Source organism: Equus caballus, chromosome 17, assembly GCF_041296265.1.
Source record: "Equus caballus isolate H_3958 breed thoroughbred chromosome 17, TB-T2T, whole genome shotgun sequence".
Classification (NCBI taxonomy): Eukaryota; Metazoa; Chordata; class Mammalia; order Perissodactyla; family Equidae; genus Equus; species Equus caballus.
The window spans coordinates 31966202-31986251 of record NC_091700.1 but is presented as its reverse complement, the minus strand read 5'-3'; the positions used below and the strand labels follow the sequence as shown (position 1 = coordinate 31986251).

Below are 20050 nucleotides of genomic sequence, written 5' to 3'. Positions count from 1 at the left end.
TCGGTGGTTACTAATGATTCATTAGCCAGCATTTCAATGGGGCTATCCTTAAATTTGTAGCAACATTGAGAATTATGTTTGTTCCAACACATCTGTTATGTTAGTCAGCTTTTAGTTCTTTATTATGGGAATCTCAGAAACCATTTGACAGGGGGTCAGGTTATCTGTGAATTTTCATATTATTTTATGGCCACCGGCTGCATTTTATGACTCTATATTAAATCTTTTATTTTTTCAAATAGCTTTCCCAAATGGTCTCAATTTCTAATCCAAGGGAAATCAGGCATATGCCCAAACATCTACTGTTCAGCAAGTTACGGCTACTGTGAAACCCCAAATAAATGAAAAAGAAACAAAAATCAAAGTCTTCTTTAAAAAGAAAAGTCCTGTGTAAAATACCAGTGTGCCAAAAACCTACATCCCTGACCTTTTCCCATATCTATTCTTGGTGGGACCTGCCTTCAGCTTTTAATTGGAACCTTTTTCATAATTATTGCCATTTAACGCATTTAGTCTGTCAAATCATGGGATGTCTTTATAGCCATATAATAAACCCTAGAGAACAACTTCTCTGACTGTAGCCATCTGCAATGATCACAAGAGGAGCTTACAAAACACTGACAGTCTTTATGGTAATAGGATACATATGGCAGCCCACAATTATGTGTAGCTGCATTCAATTAGTGTTGTACAATTACACAGTTTTATTGCTTAGTTAGAACAGTGAAAGCACTACGTACTGGGTAATTTGCACTAATCCCCGTCTCTTTAATAGCCCCTCAGTGTTCAAAATGTGGGGGAACATCTATAGTATTTAAAGGGCCTGGGATGAACATTAAATCATATCTCATGTTGTGAATACTCTTTGATTGACAATTAATGTACTCCCACTGCTTGTGTGGGTCACGTTTTATGGAGGCTTTAAAATACCGTTGTAGCAAAAGTTCTTCATCCATCAGAACCCCGCTGGCTGGATCAGGCTGGCCAAGTCTATCCTTGCGGCGTGTTGCTGTCCTTCCTGAAAGGTGGTCAAGCTGAGGAGACATGCTGAGAACAAAGTCAGAACCGATTCAGAGTGCTAGAAACCAAGGACTTGGCATTTTAAATGTGAACTTGTTAGAGGCTTTTGTGATTCCTAACTTTTAATTAAAAACTTAGTTCAAAGTGAATTTATAGCTGCCATTTGGGAAAATACTTTCTGGAGATGGTTTTGTGAGGAGCGTGTGTGTGTGTGTGTGTGTGTGTGAAGCAGATGTATTTAGCAATCTGTGATTTTAACCAAGGTTTAATTACATATGCAAATAGCCTCACTCATGCCCCTCTGTAATTGGCTCGGGGAGGGAGAAGGGTGAGCCCAGCTCAGGTTGCAGCAGGAGCTAGCACTGCGCCCCAGTGGTGAGGTGAGCTCATTATGCCGCTTAGGAAAGGCTCTCTCCCATTGGAGGAGACAAAGCACTGGAATATATTCTTCTGTATCCTTCTCCCAAAGTGTTGACAGAGAAAAACCCAAAGCAACCTTGTTTCCTGCCCTGCGTGACAGTAAGTTAAACAGAATTCCAAACGAGGGGCCTGGACATGTATTCACCTGCAAAAACATTTTGCTGGAGCATTTTTAATGTACTTGGGTCTAGAAATGTCTTCAATTACATACGTGGGTTAGGTCTTTGTTGCTAAGCTCTTAGTGTCTCTCCTAAGCATCACTTTAAATCTCTTTATGTTCCTGAAAATTCTGCTATATGGTTTTCAAAACAAAAAAAGGGGGGAACATTGGAGAAGAGATTAAAGAGAAATAAAAAGAACATTAAAATGATGGATTCTATGTATTTTATTTAAACGATGTTGACTTCTTTTAGAAATATTATTACTTTTGGGTAATCCTCATTTTATTTATTTTAGGTCAGTTTTTTAGTGCTTTTTTTCCCTTAGTTATTCAAACTTTGAACTTTAGTGCTCAGCTGTATTAAATAAAATTGGCATATGGCTATATGTGAGATGGAATTCCTATTAAGATATAGATGCTCAAAAATAAACCCTTGCTACATGTAAGAGAATTGCATGGCCATATTCAGAACCAAAATGTGACTTGTCATTGGATCTGCCAACATCTGTTTTTGTCCAACTTTTGAATAGAGTTAGGTGATTATACATAGTATGTTTAGAAAAAAGCCGCAAAATTCCTGTATAAATGGAGTTGTGTAGATGAAATCTGCAGAACCTCACAAAACATGCACCCTGAATGTTTGGACCTAACAGAACATCAAAGTGAGCGATTATTTTGCATTTTGGAAAGGTTGTTGGTAACAAAATGGAATTAAGGAAGTAAACAATTCTGCTCTGTCTGGGAAATAAGTTAGATGATCTACTAGATGTTTCCATCTCAAATTTCTTTTCATGAAAAACATTTGCTTGTCATTTGGATGTTCAGAGTAGCTGACGTGCTAAGACAACAATTGAAAGATTTCTTTGGCCTGAGAACATTTACGCTGGGGATGAGATTCAGATGCCTCAAAGCTCCTAACTCAGACTTGTTCATGCTGACCAGGGCTGCACGGCTGTGTCACTAAAGTAGGGAGGACAGTGTCCATCCCAGATGACAACTGGGCAAAGCCACATCTGTGAGGGACATATGGCTGTCTTTGCCCTAACAACCCAAGTGCAGGTGACCCCACAAGCCTCTGCATGCCTGCCCGTGGGCAGCCCAGACTTGATCGTGGTCAAGCCCTTAGAAGGAGGACTGCATATTCTGAGGGTGGAGAAAATGTGAAAGAATATTTTCTGCCCAGAAAAGACACAGTCTCTCCAGAGAGGAGGATCTGACTGCCTGCCTCTGCCAAAACAGTTAGATCCAAATGATCGTTGCTGATGCTGCAGCTTAGCTGGCCAAACATCTGCACTTTATGTTCCAGTGAAATGAGACGTTAATCTACTTTTTCCAAAGGAAGGCAGACAGGGTGTGTGAACAGTAGCGCACCCCTGATGTGTGGAGGTGTGCCTTGCTGTGCAAGAGGTTCAGACCACTGTAGCAAGTACAGATGATCCGAGAGCAACAACAGAAGAACATGCAGGCCTCAACTTGCTGGATGAATTATTTTTATGTACATGGAAAACTTTGCCATTTCCTTGAGGCATCTCCTGGCAACTGCCTTTTCTGGGAATACTAGCCTTTTACTGTGGTTTTCCTTTTCTTTATCTTATTGATTCCAATGGAGGGCACTGAATTGGAATTCTGAATGCCCTTTCATCGTTTCTTTGAAATAATAGAAGTCGTTTGGGATACTTTTTAGAGCAGATCCATTTGGTTTGATCATGGGCTAGAATTAAAGCGGTAAAAATACCTGCCAGAGGTCACATGTGTCCTTTTCTTGATTTGTTGAGTGAAAGACTGGAGACTTTTACTGCCTTAATAAGGAAACCTGGACAGAATGCTGACTCTGCACCTGATAAATCTTTCCAAATTGCCACAGGTGAAATGAAATGTTAATATCCCTTTCAATTATTAATAAAAAAAAATGTAAATAGGTCTTGTTGGAAATATGGGACACTGAAAAAAAACTATTTTAATATACTTGTAGATTTTTTTTCATTCAGTTACTAAAAAACTGCATTTTTAAAGCTTCTTATATATTTAAATGAAGAGGTAATTATTTTTATCCATTGGAGATACTACACTAGATACTTTTCTGTATTTTACTGTATCATGCAAATCAATTTTAATTGTAGAAAACGTCAAATATAGATAAGCAAAAGGAAAAAATATCTCCTGTAATCTTACCACCCAGAGGCGGACGCACCAACACTGCTCTTTCAGACATTTTTCTTCGTTATGTATTTTTTTCTTTAATAGATGTTTTATGCAAACCAGTTTGAAAACTGCTGTCCTCACTTCCCAAACATAATTTATTTCAGTAAACATAAACCCACATCACCATTTTAATGGTCTTGTAGCATCCCATTGTATGAATGAATGTACAATTTATGAATGAAGTAATTTGTGTAATGAATTTCCGTTTGTTGCTTGTTCACAATGTTTCCAGTCTGCAGTAACCTAAAGAAAGATATTCTTGTATGTATCTCCTTGCATAATTGCCTGATTTTTTTTTTACTTTATGATGAATACATTAAATTGAAACCATGATGTCCCTCCTTTCTTTGGAAAAGAGCTTTCGAGCTCTTAGTTTTAAGAGATTTCACTTTTTACTCTTACTTTAGGTGTACGAGCACCAAGATGGCAGCAAATCACTGAAGCTGGGCGACTTTGGACTGGCCACCATTGTCGACGGCCCCCTATACACAGTCTGTGGCACCCCAACATATGTGGCTCCAGAAATCATTGCAGAGACTGGGTAAATGCTTCTTGTGTGTTTATTGAAGTGCCGTGCTTGCAAAAGAACTAGTCGGCTTCAAGAATGGGAGAAATAACACTGCTCTGTCCCATCCAAACAGAATTAGCTATCAGATTTCTTTCACTCTTTTTTTTTTTTCACTTTAAAGTGGGAGCCATTTTCTCTGTTTTCCCAATCAAGTTGCCAATTACTGCAATCTTGTTTAAGGTGTCCACTTGGCCTTTGTTAAAGGTAGAACAGCGGTTATTAACTTCAGAGTAAAAAATGTTCAGACTAACAGAGAAACATGCAACGCTAGTAATTAACTAGCTTTTGGAGATAAAAGAAACAGACACTGCTGTGTGCGGTGATTACTGTCTCCTGTGGTTATTTCTCTCAGCTGTCCTTGTTCTCCAGTCCCTGTCCCATCTTGGTCCTCTTGGCAGTGCATTGGTTATCTGTGGAGTGAAAACACCCTTAGGCATTGGAGGGCCATTGGGAATTGGCTGGTTTTTGTGTGCAGTAGTTATCAGATGAGTGAGAATCTCTAGAATCGGAGGAGGCAAGATGGCCTCATACTTACTAAGGACCTACCATATGCCAGGCCCTAAGCTCCTTTACTTAATTCTTACTCTTCCAGTAGATGGTATGATTCCATTTCGCACATGAATAAAATCAGACTTTGATGATTGATGTATCATATAAGCTCATGGCTAGTTGAGTCAGCATTTGAACTCAGATGTGAGTATAAGGCTGTTTGAGTAAAGAGCCGTATTTCTTAGCACGGATCATAGGCAGGGGTCTGAAGCACCATCCTTAAACAGAAGAATTGGGGAAAGGTGGGGCAGCAGGGGGAGACAGCCCTATTCTCTCCTCCCATTAGCAGCACCAACCCACACCTAATGGTCTGGGTTGTATCTTCCACTGTGACCAGTTGGAGATAGTTTTTCTGCTTGTACCATAGACCAGAAAAGCAAAAGTACAGAACAGAGGAGAAGGGAATCCCAGTAAGGGAGATCCCTAAGGTGAGATGTGAGGTAACAAGGACTTTTTTGTTCATCAAATTTGAATGAGTTAGGAGCCCACATCTGTGGCCCTCCCTGTCTGCCCTCAGAGGGGGCTGCTTCAGGCACTGCTAGGTTTTCTGCTGTGAGTACTCCGACAGCCTGCTGGGAAGGAGAGGTGTGGGGTCGAAAGGGGATTTGGTTGGGCTCTTGAAGACATTGCTTGGGACCCAGTTCTGCCACTGAATAATTGTGTGATCTTGAGCAAAATTATTAACTTCTCTGAACCTCAGTTTTCTCTTCTGTAAAGTAGGCAGTAATACTTACCCTGTACAACTTACAGAGTTATTGAGAAAACAAAATAAGATAATGTATGTCAGGGCTTTATAAATTGGAAAATGTCCTGTATGTAATTATTATTTCTAAAATTAGGGAGTTAGATAGTCTCAAGAGTCCAACCCTATCTTAAAATCGATGTGACTGTAATAAACCTTTTTGCTGAAGTCCTTCACTTACTGATATTTGGCTAGGAGCCTAAGCACGCATTACTTTGATTTATATTCATGTGCCTTGCAGAGTCTCTTGTTTTTATTATTCTTTTCTTGAATTCTGTTTACTCAGGGGGTTTTAGTTTAGTGTTTGTTGTTGGGTTTTCTGTTTGGTTTGGGTTTTGGTTTGGAATAGGAGTCATCTATTTTGCCACGTCCCGTCTTTTGTCCTGGCCTGACTTCGCTAACTCTAACATCCCTTACTTTTCCAGATATGGCCTCAAGGTGGACATCTGGGCTGCTGGTGTAATCACTTACATCCTGCTTTGTGGTTTCCCTCCGTTCCGTGGGTATGGGCAGCGATCTTTTGTTCAGCACCACAAAGCATTTCTCTATTCTCTGACTGATCCATCGGGCCTTCTTCACAAAAGAGCCCGGAGGAGGAAAAGGACATAATAAGAAATTTGCTTGCAATGTCTGTTATTTCTTCCATGTTGTGCATGTTAATTTACATGCCTTCCATAAATCTTCCTCATATGCTTTAAAAACTCATTGTTTCTTAATTTACTAAAACAGTTCCATATTGACATTTTGAATTGCTTAGAAAGACACATTTTACACACTTACGGGGAAAGGAAGGGCTCTAGTGCATAAGAATGAGGAGACATACCCTGAGTTGACATTTGAGTGCTGTTTTTTCCTTGTTGTTGTTCATCTGGACAGAAGTGGTGATGACCAGGAGGTGCTTTTTGATCAGATTTTGATGGGGCAAGTGGACTTTCCTTCTCCATATTGGGATAATGTTTCCGATTCTGCAAAGGTAGGTTTCCAGTGCCTTCCTCTTCCTTATAGCCTGTGTGTCTTGATGGAGTTATTGATTCATTGTGTGCAAAGTAACTAATGATATCATAAATATGATTTCTGTACACATTTTACTTGTAATTCCTAGCTTCTCTGAGAGTTCACAGTCGTCAAGTCATCTGTTCATAGCCATCCCGACTTATCAAGTGCTTCTGCTTCCCTGGCTTCTCTCCCTGTTGTCACTCCACTTACATTGCTGTAGCCTCTTGCTATGCCCTACCCTCTCCAGGCTCGAGCCCAACTCAGATTTCTGCATAGCTTGTTGTTTCACCTCTTATTGTTTCACCTCTATTGACTTAATGTCATCTTCTCAGTGGAGCGTTCCCACACTACCCTGTTTCCTCTGGCAGCTCTTAAACCCTACCTGGATCACATTATCTTCCTTTGCTTTATTTTTCTCCATAGCACTTTCATTCTTGCATCCATCTGGTATACCATCTAACTACCTATCTAGATAGATAGATATAGATAGACGGATACATCTTATTTATGTTGTTTATTTTCTAACTCTCCTCACTAGAATGTAAATTCCATCAAGACAAGGATTTTTGTCTATTTTACTCATTATTGTATCATCATTGCCTAAATAGTGACCAGTACATAACTGGTGCTTAACATATTTTGAATGATTTGATGAATGTGTAAATTAAACAATTAGTTAATCACTTAAAGTGGAGAAAGCTCAACATGGGTTGAAGTAATCAAGAAAGACATCATGGGGAAGCCTTGATTTAGCTTGGACCTTGAAAGCCAGGATTTAGAGGCAGAGGGGAACAAGGAATATGGCTTTTGTCCTATGAAACTAAAAGATCAGCCTCTAAGAAAACTCTAAAAATCTTACACTGAGACATTAGTAGACCTTGAGATAAAAAATAAAACTTTTAAATTGATTTCTTAAACTTACGTCTCCAAGCATTGACTTAAATTTTTGAAAAACTGATGTTGAGAAGTAATTATCTTCTGATAATTCAATGTATATGCCTTTCCTTTGGTTGTGTCCTGAATGTGAGTTCAACTTAAAACCTGACTCCTTAGGCCTGGCCACTTTCCGTAGAAAATGATGCATGCTGGGCCCAAGTCTCCGACTTCCTTTAACTGTCCAGGAATCTACCTCTGGACCTAGGAAAATGTGGAGAATTGAGAGAAGAGTCAAAGGAAAGGCACAAAGCTGAAAGGAGATGGGATGATACAGCTGCAGAGGTGGGGGTAGAGGTGTTTCCACCTGTGGGCAGGCTCTTCAGGAACCTGTCCATCTCCCAGTGCCATCAATCCATAACACGAGGGCTTGAAGACACTGACAGAGAGGACCACCTCCTACACCCCCATGGCACTTGGCAAAAGGCATTGTATACAGTGGGTGCTTTAACAAGTTAGAAAGTGAACGTGGAATCTCTATGTCAATGGAAGTAAATCATCCCTATCACGGAGTGGTACTCAAGAGCCTGTGAATGTAAGGAACCAGGTAACACATATCTAACCGTCCTGTTACATGGGAATTTCTAATCCAAAGTGGACAGATGTATGACAAACTCACCATTAAAACGCAAGCTGTGCTTTCCTGGTCCAAATAAATTTGACCTCGTGGGAAGTTTCATTAATTTCAGAACCCTTAAGTCATTTACCACTTAGTAGTTGTAATTTATTTGTATTGATTGATCTTGACGTTTTTGAAGCAATTTTAACAGATTTCCTTAGACTTCTTTGGCTACTAAAGGATAGTTTCTATTTTGCCAACTAGCTGTTGACAATGCTATGTTTTTCCTCATTCCTTTCTTGCAAACCTAAATATGCCATCTTGCAGTTAGGAGGAAAAATCCCATTTTTCCTTTCAGCTGCCAAAGTGAAAATTTAAAGTGTTTTTAAAATGTGGTTTCTATATTAAAGTAATTTAGAAATCTGTTGTTAAAGTACAAAATCCTAGACAAAGAAAGGAATATTAATTCTTTAAGTTGTTTAATTTATTTCTTTTCTACTAAAAACATTTTTTATGAAATTGGTTTCAATATTAATTTCAATTTATTTTTTCTCTCAACTACAAGCTATGCATTTTTAATTCCAAATATTTACCTTTCCTTTAATTTTTAAAGGTGTTAAGTAGCTATGGGTAAGTTGAGTTGATATATTTAAGATTTAGAGCTTTTACAAATGCTTTTTCCAAACTAAAAGAGAATTTCTGCTGTTGAAAATGGCCTGATTTTTACCTTAAAAGTTAGACAAATAGAATCAAATGTTCCCTTTCACAGGAGCTCATTACCATGATGCTTCTGGTCGATGTTGATCAGCGATTTTCAGCCGTGCAGGTCCTCGAGCATCCCTGGGTTAACGTAAGTGACTTTCTCCCTTCCCTCTATGTACTCCTAACATTCCTTTTTAAAATTGCAGACTTCCTAATGATATCACCTCCTTTTTGAAGTGTTGTGTTTGTGTTTGTTCCTCCTCCTCAGATGTGCCGGGACAGGGTCTCAGAGTTGTTCCACGAGGGCCTCTATGGCTCAGTGCTCATGTGCATTTTCATGGTCCCTTACAAAGCATTTCATTTGATTCAGATGGAACTGCCTTCTGCTGGGGAGGTGCACATGATCATGACCCCACCCTCAGCCCACAAACTACATTCTGTGGTCCAGATTAGAGCTGAATAATCATCAGTAAGACAGAGCAGATTTCCTGAGTCAGTACTGTTTTTGCATCATTTCTGTGAAAAATATAAGTGACCCAAGGGTCTCTGCGTAAGCCTTGGACTACTCCAACGCAGCACTTCTCAAACTTATGTGTGCTCACAAGTCACCTGGAGATCTCGTTAAAATGCAGATTCTAATTCAGTAGGTCGGAGGCTCTGAATTTCTAAAAGCTTCCAGATGCTGCTGCTGCTATTTGAGTACAACGTTCTAATGATGCTTCTTTAGCTAAGAAAGAATTTCCCAGAGTCATTATTTTTTAACCCTATATTTCTCTACAACTGATATATAAGATTTGTTTTGATTAACTATAATGGTAATTAATACCTATAGAGTGCTTAACTTATGGAGTCTGCCCAGGACTATTAAGCACCTCACATACATTAATTGGTTGTGTTCTTCCTGACAACCATATAATCTAGGTACTATTGTAAACCCTATTGACAGATGTGGAAGCCCCATAACTGGGTTTAATGGTTCCTACTCCCAGAATAGAGGACAGATATCACTTTGGAACTGGATATGGACAGGGACATAGGCATGGACAAGCATAAAATTGTTAGCTCATTGACATAAATTTTGCCAGCCTCCATACTACTTTGAAGGATCTAACTGTAAGTTGAACACAACAAAATGTTCCACTTCTCTGAATTATCACCTTGGGGATTAGTCAAGTGGTTTTTTCCAAAATAACTCATTATTGAGGAACAGGTATGATTGAAAGCACAGTGTTGAGACAGACTAGAAGGGAGGTGACGGGAGCTTGGATCTTGTTCGTGTTCTGCCATTTGACGGCCATGGGCCTAGCTTCCAGCATTCCATGTCTGAACCTGATTCCTCACAGCCCACTGGGAGGTCATATATATGACAGGAGAATATGTGTGGGTGTGAGCATGCTTAGATGTGCAGCTAAGGTTTGTTTTAAATATTTTCATATAGCAGAGCTTCCTACCTGGTGTACAAATGTGCAAAGATGTTAATCCCATCAGCCCCTGGGACAGTCAGGCAGGGCAGCCAGAGTGCAGGAGTGGTCGCTTCCAGCCTCAGCAGCCTTTGTATTTACCCCAGGGTGCTAAACACTTTACTATGAAGTGGGAAAGGTCAGGAAGCAGCTCATGTAAGCCAAATAACAAGCCTACAAGATAGGCAGGATGGGTGTTATTGTACCCATTTTACAGATGAAGAGACTGAGACTATGGTAGGTGACTTGGCTGAAGGAGCCAAGTTGTGATTGAGAAAGAATTTGCAGGCGAGTATCTTCACTCCAAGCCCAGGTGCGTTGAAGACCTATGTACCATACTACATCTACTCTCCCTTTGTTATACACGAAAGCACTGTGAATATTGCAAAAGAGTGCAGTGTGTACGTTGTCGTCGTTATAATGATCGCTCATACAAGTTAGCAACCTTTCCAGAGTAACTTACCTAGGTCACAGGGTCTTTCCCTTACATGTTCAGAATGGAAGAGGCACAAGCTAGCTGCAGGCTCTCTAGGTGGCAGCAGTTGGTTCTGACTGATCTACATGCTAATTAAAGGCCTATGGCCCACAAATTGTCAGATTGCATGTTAGCCCTGGAAAGACTGAGAGTGTGACCACACAGAATAAACTGGAAAATTTCAGTTTGAAATGTGGCCTTTGAAGGCTCATAGAGAGCCATAGAGGAAAGAGATTCATAGATTCATTTTAGATTTTTAAATACATTTTCATCAGAGGACCACTGCCTAGCAGGCCTGCCCTCCAGGAGTTCTGGATGATACAACCAGACAGTCACATGGCAGTGGGAGAAGGGAGACCCCAGCCACCCTCTATGGGGAGGGTGCCATGGAAGGCTTCCTGGAGGAGGAGATGCCAGAGCTCCATCCTGGAGGTGGCTGGAAAGGAGATGTCCAGCAGAGCCAGCTCCAGCAGGATATGGATATTTGGTATAAGATAACTTTGTGAATGTGAACAAATTTGTCTGTATATGTGAGGGCCTAGAATGCTGTTGGGAGCAGCATGATCTCTTCCCCTGATTCCAAACCGAATGACCCTTCATCAACATATCCAGACTCAGTGGGGTAAAGAAACAACATTAAGAAGACTTTGGGATGTTACCTTTGACAAACTAGGTTGCTCCTTTTCCTAGGGCAGCATATACGTGCCTCAGCAGTAACTTTCTGCCTTCTCAATCTGCTTTGTATACATTTTTACACATGGTCCTACTTAGCTGATAATTAGGTTCCACAGCTCCCTCTGGAACTTGGACTTCTGTATCATTTTATTTTCTTTCTCAGATTCTCTAAAAACATTTCCCAAAATCAAGGCTAACATTTAAAGAATTATCTAGGAGATTTAAAACTAAAATATACCCTTTGTGTAATTCTAATGGACCTTAGATTCTAAAGGAAAAAATATATTTATTTTAGCAAAAACCTTAATGTATAAAGTGATTGCTTAACTTTTGAAATTATATTTATATAGTAATTGTCAGAAAACTGGTCATTTTTTAATCGCAAAATAATAAAGGAAAAAATTTATATAAGCTTTTACAACCAGCATTTAGTATTTGTTGAGGTCTCTGAATGCAACAAATGATAACCAAGCAATCAAAATAAATAAATTAGGAATTTAAAAGGAAGTCATTTAACGAGACATTTTGAATTTGGTGATCCAATTATATCTGATCACCACAAAGGATGCTACCTAAGAGAGGAAAAGGTAATAATAATTGTATGAGCCCTAACGAAGTTGTCAGAAAGCTCTTTCCATGCTCTTATTTGTCCTAATTTTCCTTTTTTTTCTTCTTCTCCCCAAAGCCCCCCAGTACATAGTTGTATATTCTAGTTGTAGGTCCTTCTGGTTGTCCTGTGTGAGACACTGCCTCAGCATGGCCTGATGAGCAGTGCCATGTCTGTGCCCAGGATCGGAACCAGCAAAACCCTGGGCCACCAAAGCAGAGTGCGAACTTAACCACTTGGCCATGGGGCTGGCCCCCTAATTCTCCTTATTGCTTATATGATGACATTTTCACCTGGCACACTTGGAAATAAAAAGGCAGTCTCTTAATGAAACAGAGAGTAGAGCACGAGGGCAATAGAATTGAAAAATCTAGTCAGCAAAAGTCACTTGTTTTAACCCTACTCCAGGAGCCTCCTCTAGGCTCACATTTATTTTTCGAACACTCTGCATGAGAATCCCACCATGCTCCTTGGTGTCCTGGACCTCTGCTCTGTTACCAAGAGTCATGATCAAGGTCTCTCAGTGGATGGTGTTATCAAGCCAAATGGACAAAGGCAGCATCGATACGCAGCTAAGTGTCTAGGAGAGGAGTGTAGACCCCCAGAAGCACCAGCTCCCTTGCCCGTGTAACCTTTGGATGGTCATTTTACTCCTTTGAACCTGTTTTTCTGCTTATGAAATGGAGATAATAGAACCAACCTCTCAGGTTGTTAGGAGGATGGAGAGAGGATTATATGTTTGAAGGGCCTGGGAGGACAATCTTAAGCACTAGTACTCCATAGGTACTTGATAAATACTTGCGGACTTTGAGTCTGAGAGAGGCAGCAACTCTATCTATCATCCTTTGCTATGTGCTGGTGAAATGCAAATTGTGATCAATGTTGGTCTATGAGAAGCTTGGTTAAGGAGGAAAACCTCCTCATCCAAAAAATAAAAAGTTCTTGTTTGTGTGCTCCAAAATCCATGTAGATAATGTGTGCATTTTCAGTTCTGGGGTGTTCTCCCATGTTACAGCTATTTCCTTTAACATAGCTGCAAAATACCAACAGGAATTGTCCTAGCTACGTTTATCACCTTATTACTCATCTAGTGGAAAAGTATATGCTTTAGGCACATATAATAAGAGAATGGAATAGGCAATAATATAATAATCTTGATCATTCCAGGAATTGGGGAGGTGGAGTCACTTTCCCCCCAAAGGACGCTTTGTTGATGGAAAAATGTAGGTTAGTGATAAGATCATCCTTAATTGACATTTCCAAAAAATTTTTCTTATTTGTTATTAGGATTAAATTGTCACCATTGTGATATTTCAAATATATTACTATCATTGCATTTTTATTTTCATTTATCCCACGTTATTCTCCTGATACTAGGATGAAAGTCCATTTCAATGCTATAATTCTACAAATCTATGTTTACCTCCAATTATTTTCCTGATGAGGAAACAGGCTCAAAAAGTCTCTAGCTTGAAGCTCAGTGGAGTCCCTAGCACGAGGTCCAATGCCCGGGTTTTGCCCCTAGAGATTCGTATTTAACTTCTCTGCACTGGCATCAGGACATCCGGGATTTTAGAAGCTCCCAGGTGATTATAATGTGAAACCAACAGTGAGCACCTTTGTCCTAGTGGAAAGGACTGTTGAAATAAGTCAAGTGTATTTATTTAACTGATTCAAGACTTCCTATCACTTCCTGGCCTTTAAATTTTATTTTACCTCCTTATCTTACCTACCTCCTCTTTTGAAAAGATGCTACTAAGCCAAGATATTTTTTAAAAAAGAAGAAGAAGAGGAAGAAGAAAAACAAAAGCCTAGATAATCTACCAAGATATCCCCTGCTAATAAAAATCAGCCCTACCCACACAAAAATATATAAGCATTCATCTTATTGTGTTGGCAGAATTGTTTAGAAATTAAGAGAACCCCAATGATACTGTAATAATAAAAAACCCCACTTATCTATATTAATAAATTGTGAATGGTGACATGGAATTCTATTTTCCATTTGGGCATCTTATCCTCTTCTTTCTCCAAGGTAGATCTTAATTCACTTCATGTTTTCTCCCCAAATGCAGTGTGAATTACAGACATAAAGGATGCATTGGGCCAAGCTAAAGGGAGGCAGAAGTCCTGGGGTGCTCACAGCTGGGGATGGTTTATCGGAGTCGAGGGGCCACACGCTGGGATGTGAAATGGAACTGCAATTGAAGAGTCCTCTAATGTAGTTGGGATTTTTAAAACTAAATTGGAATATTCTGGTGGTAAACTGCTCAAGACTGCCATGCTTCTCATAAACTTACAGATATTATTAATAATGGAGTCTGGCCATGAATAGCTGGAAAACCAGATCCATGTTTCAAAAACAAAAATCCGTGAGAGGAGGAGGATTTTCTAAAGCATGACCCCTGGAATGGTTTCCCCGAGGAAAAACGTGAAACTCACTCCACTGAGTGACTTCATGTCCGAGCACCCCCACCCTCCCTCCAACTCCTCCCCAACATCCGCTAGAGAAATGGAGACCAGGAGGCTAGGTCTCCTACAGACAGCTGTGAGAGTTCATTTTCCATTTTGCAAACTAATTTTGTTCTTGTCAGTTGCAATGCTCTGCCAAGTGGTGGATGGGAATTTCTAAATCAAAAACCACTAACCTCAAACCACAACCAGCCGGTGTCAAACTTCAGAAACTGCTCCCAGAGACTACATACCAGAATGTATGGCAATAATACTATAACTATTTGTAACATACTGCCAGGTTTGTCACGTTTAGAAAATTCATAGCACATTTTTGGCACATCATCTATTCAGAATAATGGTGATAAAGACATATATATAAAAATATATGTTTTTAATGGCCCTATTTATTTTATTGTTGCAAGACAGTAAATTAGCTAAGTCTCCATCATCAATCCGTATGCCTCAGGTACAGATTAGGTCCCTGCAAAGCCAGTTGTTTATGTCTTTTAATCCAATTATGCTCAAAACCTTCAGAATTGATATAGAAACTCTGCAGACTTTTTAGCTGCTGTGGGGTTCGTGTGTGTGTGTGTGCGCGCGCTCGCCTGTGTGTATGTTTTACGTTCTCTAGCTGAGGCACCTTATTTCATTGGGAAAAAATCCCAAAATGGTTTAAGATTTATGAAGTCAAAAGCGTCTCTGACAACTTGTGAGGGTTGTTTCACTACTTTCATTGCTTCAGCGGGAACTAATAACCCAAGGGAAGCTCAAACCTTCACAAGAATTTAAAGCTGGAGGCCTGAACGCCCAGGCCGCAACATCTAAAAGAGTTGCTAGGAGCCTTGACAGGAGATTAGGACCAAGACAGAGTGGGGAAATGATAACGAAGTCCATTGTGAGGGTGGTGAGAAAGCAAACTCAGCTCAAGAACTGGCAGGAAAATAAAACAAGTCAGGCAAAGAGAAACTTCTGGCAAAGATGGCGATGGTGGGGATGTGAGAAGGAGGCGGGATTGTGCAACAAGGAATAAATCTCCGGTCAGAAGTTAAGTAGGGGCTGCTCCTCTGGAATCCCTCCTATCTGTCTGCTGTGTGTTTGCACCCAGGCTGTTAAACACAGCCCGTGCCAATCCCAGGCCCACGCTGTCGGCCCAGGGCAGCTTCATTCCACCCAGTGTCAGCAGGCCTTCTAGCATTGGCTGCTCCACATAGGATTCAAGGGCCCTGGCCCTAGGAGGTCACATTGCCACATCCCCGATTCGTGGAGGCCCAGTCTCTCCTTGATGTAGAAGTTTCTAAGTGCATTCCGCTGGGCCCCCGGAAGGGCTCTGTATCCGTTTTACTGACCTCCATCCAAGTGCTTCCCCGGCTCCACTAAGGCCTGTCTAGATAGTCTCTGTTTCTTCAGCCCCTGATTCAATCCTCCTTCCTCCTTACCATTGTGCTCCTTTCGTCATGAAAAAGATACAGCATTGAGTCCTTCTGTTTAGCTCTTTTTCATAGCCCGTGCCATGCTGACAAGTGCCCTTGATGATGCAATGCGGAGTGGTGGAAAGACCACAGAGTTTCAGACCTGGTTCAGGCCTGACTCAGCTTTCTAGCTGTGTGACCTTGGGCAAATTATTTAACCTTGCTGAACCTCAGTTTGCTTATCTTCATAATGGGACTAATGCATATTGCAGAGGATAATCTGAGGATTCAGGAGATCCTATGGATCGATCATTAGCACAGGACCACATCTCAGTTGACACCTGAGTCACCTTCCTCCCATGCCTGCCTCTTTTAACTTGCTCCTGTCCATCTCTAGAGAGGACTCACCCTTTCTCTCCTTACTTCCTCTTGCCTCAGAGAAAGCGGTACACCCACACCTCCCCAGGGCACACTGGCTCATTTCCCCTCCATCCCTGCCCCTCACACTGGTCATCCCTCCTCCTGTCTGCCACCTCTTCCTTTTCACCAGCTTCTGGTCCTGAGACTGCACATATGCTCAAGGTTTTTTTGTCCTAAAAAGAAAAATCTTCCCTTGGCCTGCTTCCTGATCATATTTTTCATACTATTTTATAATCTAAAGCTCATACAAATCACTTTGCCTGAGGTACCCTGGTGCTCGATTAAGAGATGACTAGAAGTACATGTATCTTCCTAGAGATGGGGCCTTGGGCCCCACTGATCAGGCTACCCCCTGCCATTCAGGCAGAACCCCAAAGTATGCCAGAGATGTGATGCTGATATTTGTAAGACTTTCAGGAAAGGTACATCCTTCTATCCCTTGTCAAATGTTGAAATACTCCCCAAATTCGAACTGAGATTCTAAGAGATATTGTTTCATTCAGCATAAAAAAGTGTTTTACATACACCGTTGAATTCGCCCTTGTGTTTAAAAGTCTGGACTGCAGGATCCTAATTCATTTTGATCATCATCCCATTTCTCTTTCACTTGTAGAGTCAGGAACTGGATACTGCACTGTAAAAATGTCTGAGTAAAGGTGATCCTTTATTCTTCCTACACTTGCACCCCTTTTATTAAAAATTGAGACTGGGGCCAGCCCGGTGTTGTAGTGGTTAAGTTCGTGCACTCCACTCCAGCAGCCTGGAATTCGGGTTCTGGATGTGGACCTACACACTGCCCATCAAGCCATGCTGTGGCAGCATCCTTCATACAAAATAGAGGAAGATTGGTGTGGGTGTTAGCTCAGGGACAATCTTGCTCAGGCAAAAAGAGGAAGATTGGCACAGATGTTAGCTCAGGGCCAATCTTCCTCAAAAAAAAAAAGTTGAAACTCCGGATCTTTTTGTTACTCATTTGTGGCCAGTCTTTTTCTGTTCTTTCAGCTTTCTCTTCCATCACCCTCCCACGTAAACTAACTAGAGATAAACGAATTGACTCATCGTTTGGCAAACACGCCTTGTGGCCTCCCACTCGCACACGTCTGACACCAAAACATCTCCTCCCTTCCTCTCTGCCTGTCAACATTCTTCCCATCATTAACCACCAGGTGGAATCACATAGTCCTCCTCGAGTCTGCGCTGGCTGCTCACTGGCTGCTTTGTCTCCCAGTTAGCCTGCAGGTTCTAGTGGGCAGAGGTCATTTCTTCACCCCCCACCCCCGACATCCCCAGCACAGCCCTGGTCATAGTAGGTTCTTCGTAGGTCCCTGTTGCTGTTTCCTCCCCAAGTGTCATCCCACTGTTACCCTAATTAACCTTGACTTTATTTCTGACTCTTTCCACAATACAGGAAAATTTTTTTTAAAATTTTGAATTCACCCTGTATCATTGGAACACCTCCTTCCTCCAGATTTGGTTTCACATGTGACTTAATAAGCATAATAATTGTTCCTTCTTCTAGCCATTAATAAATCAGTCCAGGAATACCATAAATTGAGTATCCACTCTGTGCAGGGCACTGAACCAATTAAAGATTACCCAAAACATAGATGTGGCACAAAAGGGGAGGAGTTCAGGGTTATAGAGATACATATTTCAAAATATATAGATTTATATATATGCATTATATATATATACAAAGTCAACTAACACAAAAAATATAAATAATGCAAATATATAAAATGAAAAAGCATTAGGGGTTTACAGAAGAACCATTAAAATGGGTTGTGCTTATTTGGGGAGAATGTCATGGAACAGGTGATTTGGACCCAAGTTTTAAAGAAAAAGAAGTACAAAGTCCATGAGAGCAGAGCCCATGCCTGCATTTGCTCACCATCATTTCCCCATCATCTACTAGAGTGCCTGGTCCACTGTAGACAAGCAGTTATATTGGCTCAATAAATGAGTGGCCAAATGCTGAACAGAAGAGCAAATCCCACGTGGAGAGACCAGCTTATGCAAAAGAACAAGCATGTCACTCTTGGGAAGCAGCAAATTTATTTTCCTGGGTGAAGCAAAGAAATTATATGCAAAATGATGGAGAGGAAGGAGAGAAGGAAAATGATGAATGGCATTGAAGTCTTGCCAGGAATTTTCGTTTTAACAGATAGGAACAAACACTTTATTATCCACTCATTCATTTATTCCACAAATATTTATTAAGCATCTGCTATGTGCCAAGGCATTATGTTAAGACCTGGGGATCCTATGGTGAGCAAAACACAGTCTCTATCTTCAAGGATTGTGAACTGGTAAGTGGTGGCACATACTTATGACTGGTTATTGTTATTCTAACAGAATTTAGCAAAGGAGAGCAATCTGTCCAGGCTCCATCATAGACAGCTCCGACGGAGAGCAGAAGCCTTAGTTAAAATGAGCTCCAGTGTGAAGTATGTTGTAAGAACAGATGACTTGAAGGCAGCAAGGAGGATTTAAAACTTAAGGAAGAACTTTCTGCCTGGAAGGTTGTCTGGAATTATAGAATGGCCGATTGAGTAGCTGTGGAAGCAGCCTGAGTTTATTTACAGGCCCCTGCATGAGCCCAGTTCTGTCAGTTTCCTTGGCTTTCGGTCTGAATGATGGGCTGAGGATAAAATTCTTGAGTCGGAAAAAAAACAAAAGATGCTTACGTTGATTTTTCTTTTTTTGGTTGTCCAGATTAACTTGCTCTTTAGATATGTCCCTAGACCCATGGCTGAAATGGATTTTATTAGAAACCAAAAACAGAAATAAAAAAATTTATTTAGGGACAAAACTCTGAGGGTCAGATGACACAGCAAATGTGGAAGTGAATGAGACCCTAGAACAATATTTCCAACGACAATGTTTAATGAGGATACATCAGTGGGTTTATTTCTGAAATCTTATGAGTTTGAAGATCACTGCCTGTTACTAGAGGATCTTGGCCTCATTTTCTATTTATCTCACTTTTTTGTTTTTCTCCTTTTTTCATTTCTTTTTTTTTTCCCCCAGGATGACGGCCTCCCAGAAAATGAACATCAGCTGTCAGTAGCTGGAAAGATCAAGAAGCATTTCAATACAGGCCCCAAGCCGAATAGCACAGCAGCTGGAGTTTCTGTCATAGCAGTAAGCATCTGAAATATCCACCTATAACTTTTTAAAAGCAATCCACCTAAGAGACAGGCGTTCCTCAGGAGATTCCACCCAGAGTCAGCAGAATGGGTCATTTCTTTAGACAGCTCCACCACTTAATGCACTGGGGGAGGTTTGGGCTTATATATATTATGTGTTTTTGCTGATCATTTCCCTGGGAGTCACATCATTATCCAACACCTCCAGGGTGTCTTGCAGTATATATTAATTTCATGATTTATTTTTTAAAGCAAAAGACCTCCCCCACACCGGACTCTGCGCCAATGCAAACTTTTGGGCTCTGAGAAAAAGAGTTCATAGTGTCCTTTTGCCAGGACCTGGGAGAGAAGGGAAGCTGAGAGAGATGACATTGCAGAGGGAGATTAGAACACTATAGATCTTTGTACGAGACCTAAACGAAAGCCAAAACAGAGCAGAAAGCTTACGCAGTAAGATTTTCAGTGAAACTGAATTGCTGTGAACACCCAAAGAAATTGCGATGTCTTGCTCTTTAGAAATTTCTGTTTTTAAAGTTGAAAGTCTTTTAAC

At 40.7% G+C, this 20050-nt stretch overlaps 1 protein-coding gene across 12 annotated transcripts in view; it reads left to right on the top strand.

Annotated features, from left to right (window-relative positions):
- DCLK1 (doublecortin like kinase 1) overlaps positions 1–20050 on the top strand; it is a 324115-nt gene that overhangs the window by 283338 nt on the left and 20727 nt on the right. For all 12 annotated transcript variants that reach the window (XM_070239519.1, XM_023621506.2, XM_023621510.2 and 9 more), the window contains 5 exons: positions 4210–4343; positions 6087–6164; positions 6538–6634; positions 8919–8999; positions 19382–19495. In XM_070239519.1, coding sequence (XP_070095620.1) covers positions 4210–4343; positions 6087–6164; positions 6538–6634; positions 8919–8999; positions 19382–19495 — 504 coding nt within the window. The remainder of the gene's footprint in view (positions 1–4209; positions 4344–6086; positions 6165–6537; positions 6635–8918; positions 9000–19381; positions 19496–20050) is intronic.